Source organism: Camellia sinensis, chromosome 4 (assembly GCF_055761805.1).
Source record: "Camellia sinensis isolate YWXY chromosome 4, ASM5576180v1, whole genome shotgun sequence".
In the NCBI taxonomy this organism is placed as follows: Eukaryota; Viridiplantae; Streptophyta; class Magnoliopsida; order Ericales; family Theaceae; genus Camellia; species Camellia sinensis.
Genome location: NC_138964.1, coordinates 37099419 through 37104834, shown reverse-complemented (window position 1 = coordinate 37104834; position 5416 = coordinate 37099419). Strand labels below are relative to the sequence as shown.

The 5416-nt window shown below is 39.0% G+C and overlaps 1 protein-coding gene across 1 annotated transcript; it reads left to right on the top strand.

Annotated features, from left to right (window-relative positions):
• Positions 1-4605: 4605 nt before the first annotated feature.
• LOC145823684 (uncharacterized) lies at positions 4606-5157 on the top strand. The gene has a single exon (XM_082923193.1). The coding sequence runs from the start codon at positions 4606-4608 to the stop codon at positions 5155-5157; it is 552 nt and encodes a 183-aa protein (XP_082779319.1).
• The last annotated feature ends 259 nt before the right edge of the window (positions 5158-5416 follow it).

Here is a 5416-nt window from a genome sequence, read left to right as displayed (position 1 = left end):
TATCTGTGCCTACAAATTGAACTTTTGGAAAAGATGTTTCACTGCTCAAGTGGTGAAATGTGTGCTTGAGTTGTTGGCCTATATATTTTCCACAACATTTACTCACACCACTTGAGCGTTGAAGTGTGCACTTGAGTGGTCTTCACGATCCTGTTTACTGTAAAGTGTGTCGTTTGATATTTTTAGGGTTTAAGCCATCCAAATTCTGGAAGTGCTGAGCTACTAATGTTTTCTATATTGGAGGGTAGTTTTATAAGTATTTTCTAGATGATTTGAGAGTGATCGGTAGATCTACAAATTTCATATTGGTATTATCAAGGGGTTTGTTTTAATTTTTTTATTCACAAAAGAGAGAGCTGTTCTTTGGTGGATTTTGGGGAACTTGGGTCTGAAATTTTGGTGGATTCTGGAGTGGCTCATCATCGTTGATTCGATATCAACATTGTGCATTCAACGTTGGGCAAGACAATTCTAAGGTGAAAACGGTGGTGGAAGAGGCATATCGAGATCGGTTCAATTCAGACGATTCGCTAAGTAATTAAGGGTATACATGTATAATTCATTTTTGTTTTCTTAGTGGATTGTTTTGTAGCTTTGACCTGTGATTTTTTATAACATTTGGAGGTGCTCCAATTGTGAATTTTTCAAGGTTAAATTGTTGTGTTGATTTGTTATTGATTGGTTAATTGAGATTGATATTCACTATTTAAAATTGATACAGAATCATAAATCAATATTTTGGAGATTTTAGATTTTTCAAAGCTAAACCAAAAAAACGTTTAGTCCCAAGCTAAAATTTTCAAAAAGCAAACTAAAAAACCAATTGTCAAACTCCTTAGTATTATCTTTTTAGATACAAAAATGATACTAAAATACATATTTTTAGTTTTTCTATCCACTTATAATACCTAACTCCTTAATATTTTTATTAAATCCAATATCAAATCTCTTGATTTGAAATACATCCAACAAATAATTCCAAGTGTGTCATTTTGAGTTTACAAACTATTTAATAAAAGTAAGTCATTATATCACACTTGTAAACACTATAACATACAAGAGTTTTAGAGACTTTTTTTTTTTTCCTTCAAAAGTGAAGCATTTATTGCAAAACATATTTCGGGACTAATTCCTGTGGCCAAGAGGATGGGATAAGCTTTCCTCTATATATTTATCTCTTCATATTCATCTGTACTCCTTGTTGGAGAGCTATTCCCCTTATTGTTCTATGGTCTCTAATAGGAATGAGTAGGGGCATAATTTGGGCCCGACTCGATCCATCCCGGCCGGGGCTCAGGTCGGCCCATGTCGGGTCAACCAGACTCTTGCAAAAATTTAGGCTGGCTCACAAGCTAGAAAATTAGGCCCAGGCCCAGGTGTATTCGGGCCGGGCCTCAGGTCAGGCCGACAGGCCTAGGACTAGGCTTAGGCTCAGGCTCAAGCTCAAGCTCGGGCTCGGGCTCAGGCTCGGGTTCGAGTTCGGGTTGAGTTTAAACAATTTTTTTTTTTTTAATTTTTTTTAATTTCTTCTACCAAAATCTTACACTAAAAATGACATTAGGCCTTGGGCAGGTCGGGCTTTAAGTGGGCCTTGAGTGGGTCGATGGGCTGGGCTAAGTGGGTTGGGCCCATGGACCTGGCTAGGCTTCAAAATGACAGCCTAGGCCCAGGCCTAAGGTCTCGGACCTAACTAGGCCGTAGGTAGGCTTCGGACTACCCATGGGTCGTGGGCCATTTTTACACCTCAAACTCGTGAGTTCATTTTCACTGAGGCCCAACCCAACTCCTCAGACCCGTGTGAGCTTATCAAAATTAGAAGAACTCCATGGCTGTAACAACCTATTTTGAGTAACCGCTCGAGCAGTCAATTGGTCACTCGAGCGGATAAACAGAGCTCCTAGTACCTTTCTCGTTTGCAGGCAAGACCGTTCAAGCAGTGGAGTGGTTGCTTGAGCGAAGATGTCAAGTTTCTAGTAGTTTCAATGTAGTTCTAGAAAACTCCTAAGACCTTGTGTATACTGCTCGAGCAGTGGATAGTTCGCTCGAGTGGTCTGCTTGCTTTGTGTACATCGCTCGAGCGATGGAAAGTTCGCTCGAGCAGTCTGTTTGGGGCAATAGTTTTAAGTTTTGATTTAAACAATTTTTGGATTCACTTTTTCACTCTTTTTCTCTCTCTAAACCATATTTTTTGAAAACCATAGCTCCTAAACACTAGATTTCATCTATTTTTAACTAGAATCCATTCTTGCTCCTACATTAAAGTTGTTTATCTCATCAAGAGCTATATTTTAGACCGATGGATCTTGTTATCGTGGAGGTTCATCTTTGAGTTTTCATCTCCCCTCTCACAACTTTTGAGGTAACAATATCTTTATCCTTGTATATTTATATTTTGGTTTAAATGTGTGTTAATCTTATGGGATGAATGTATGATTTGGAATGGGTGATATATATATATATACACACATATATGGACATTGATGGTGATAGTCAGTTTTGACTGAAATTGGTGAAAAATTTGAGTATATACTAATAAAAGATATTGTAAAAAACATAAATCAAGAAAAATAAAGACATGAAAGGAAAAGCCTTAAAGTTATTGGGAAACCCTAAATGTTGTTCATGGATTATGATTGATAATGGAAGAGAAATGGATGGGTAAATTGGAATAATATAGGGATTCTTTGTGTTGTGATAAAAATAAAGTTTTGGAATGTTGCTTGTTGTGTGCTATGGCTTTACCTGCGCGGGGAAATTGAGGTGCCCACCTACCCGGTCATGTGAGGACGACAATGTGGGGATGTTTGAGGTGTCCACATGCTTGGTCGTGTGATGACGACAAATGTGGAAAAGTTAAGGTGCCCACTGGCCATCCATGTGAGGACAGAGAAATGTGGAATTAAATGTAAGGTTGTGCTTTGTTCTATAAAATTAGAAAATTAGTATCCATGGGTATCGGTTCTGATCATGCATATTTTAAATCAAATCTATATATACTTGGTTAAATATATCTCTACTAGGCAATTGCTCATTCTTATCTGACAACTTTAAGGACTTGGAGAGCAGCAACTAACCCAATGAATTAGAAGAGATTCAAAATTTTGTTTTTGTTAAAGACATGATGAATATGGAACACAATGTTTTCAATGTATTTACTTTCTTTTGGGACTAAGAATCCTTTTGTTCTTTGAAAACTTTGATTTAGAAACACTTAAGCCGCGAGGCATTTGCCATAACTTCCTCTAACTTGTTGAACTATAAGGATTCATACTAAAATTTATAAATGTTAATCTATAGTTCAATGAGAAAGAGAGCTTTTGGAACTGATATTATAATTATCTTGGTATATTGTGCATGTTGTATTTGACGTTTAGTTGGAATTATTTTGGGGGCGTTACAAATTAGTATTAGAGTTAACCAGGTTTGAATTCCTTAAGCTCGTGAGTTGTGGGTTGTGCCATAATGGGTTTGTTATGCCAGGAAGAAATATTCATTGCTATATGATTAGTTGTTTATTTGGTTATGTGGGTATGGGATCAAACTTCTCAGATAAGACTTGTGTTCATCGAACTCATCGAAGTCCTTTTGGAAAGGCACTTGATTAATGCTTTTTCCATTTGGAAATCCTTGGGCATCGTGAAATAGGTTAATATCTTGGATGGGTGGTTCGTATGTGCTCTATATGACAAGATGCATATGTGGATTGTCTAATGTGACTTAAGTGTATATATGTTTTCATGCTGGTTCATTTATGACGGTTAAAATTAAAGTGCGAGATCAATAGTCCCTAATTTAAAATTTTATCTCTAATTCTTATAGGATGTCTAGACGTGTTATAGATCGTGGCAGACCTTTTCGGGATTGTCGGGACATTTCGGTCCAACCAAAGATCTCTTCACAAGAAGAATGAGTGAATCAGAATAATGTGGCCTCTCCACCGGCACAAAACGGGGATGGGGTCTTTGGCTTGAGAAATGGCTGGGGCTCTTAGAGAGTCCACAAAAATTCTTAGAGCAGAGAAAGCAGCTAGGACTGTTGAAGGAGAGTCCAGGGCTTTGTTTCTGAAAAAAGGAGTTCTTCTGTTCCAACCCTGCTGAATTTTATAGCGACGCTGAGCCATTAAAGGTTGATGAATGGTTTGACTAACTCACTAAGTCGTTCGAGATCTCAGACATCCATAAGGGTAGGCCATGTCATCAATTCCAAGACCAGGAAAAAGTACGGATAGTATGGGGCAAAGTGAAGTTACTTGTTATCGGTGTGGTGAGCCGTGTCATAAGTCTGTTGTATGTCCACAAAGGGGCAGTCAAAAATGCCAAACCTTGACTCGTTCTCAAAGCCAGACACCGAGTAGAGGCCAATCTCTTGTCTGTTATCAGTGTGGCCAGTATGGTCATATGAAGAGGTCTTGTCCATAGATAGCCAGAACAGCTAATACTTTAGGGTTCCGACCAGTGGGAGGTTTTTAGTCAGGTTTGAGTCAAACGCAGACTCATCAACCCAAAGTCCTAAACCCTAAACCCTAAACCTTAAAAACCCTAAACCCTAAACCCTTAGTTTGGACAGGTATCTAGGGCGGTACAGGGTGCCACTTCCACATAGTCCATGCAACCGACCTATGTTCAGAGGGGAGATCGAAGTAAGCAGGGACCTCAAGGGCGAGTTTATGCCATTACACCATCCGAGCAGCCTTCTAGACCATCAATAGTGAGAAGTAAATACATTATCTTCATTACTTGGGCTAACGTGTTAATAGATACCGGAACATCACACTCATTCATAGCATCTGCATTTGCATCTATTTTAGGGTCAGAAAGTGAACAACTAGAGTCTCTGCTCATGGTAGAGCCACCTATTGCGGGTAAGGTTGTCTTGAATTGGCGGTGTCACGGGTGTGTAATTGAGGTCACTAATCGCCGGCTTCCTTTCAGTTTTGTGGTATTAGACATATCGAGTTTTGATGTCATCCTCGACATGGATTGGTTGCCCTCTTACCATGTGGTTTGCGAATATTCTGATGTCTTTCCTGAGGACCTCACCAAATTACCACTTCATCGTGAGGTCGAGTTTTCTATAGACTTGGTGTCCGGCACGACACCAATCTCCATGTCACCCTATAAGTTTGCTCTTGTAGAGTTGCTCGTCTTGAAGGAGTAGTTACAAAAGTTATTAGACAAGGGCTTTATTTGCCCTAGTACCTTACCATGGAGAGCACCAGCTCTCTTTGCCAAGATAAAAGATGGTTCGTTGTGATTGTGTATGGATTACTGCAAGTTGAATAGAGTTACAGTTAAGAACATATATTCGTTGCCTAGGATAGATGATCTGTTCGACCAGCTTAGGGGCTTTTGTTGTTTCTCAAAGATAGACTTAAGATTGGGTTATCATTAATTGTGAGTGAAGGAGAAGGATATAG

Excerpts from the sequence above, each read along its gene's own strand:
- LOC145823684 (XM_082923193.1), top strand. The coding sequence starts at position 4,606 with ATGCAACCGACCTATGTTCAGAGGGGAGATCGAAGTAAGCAGGGACCT.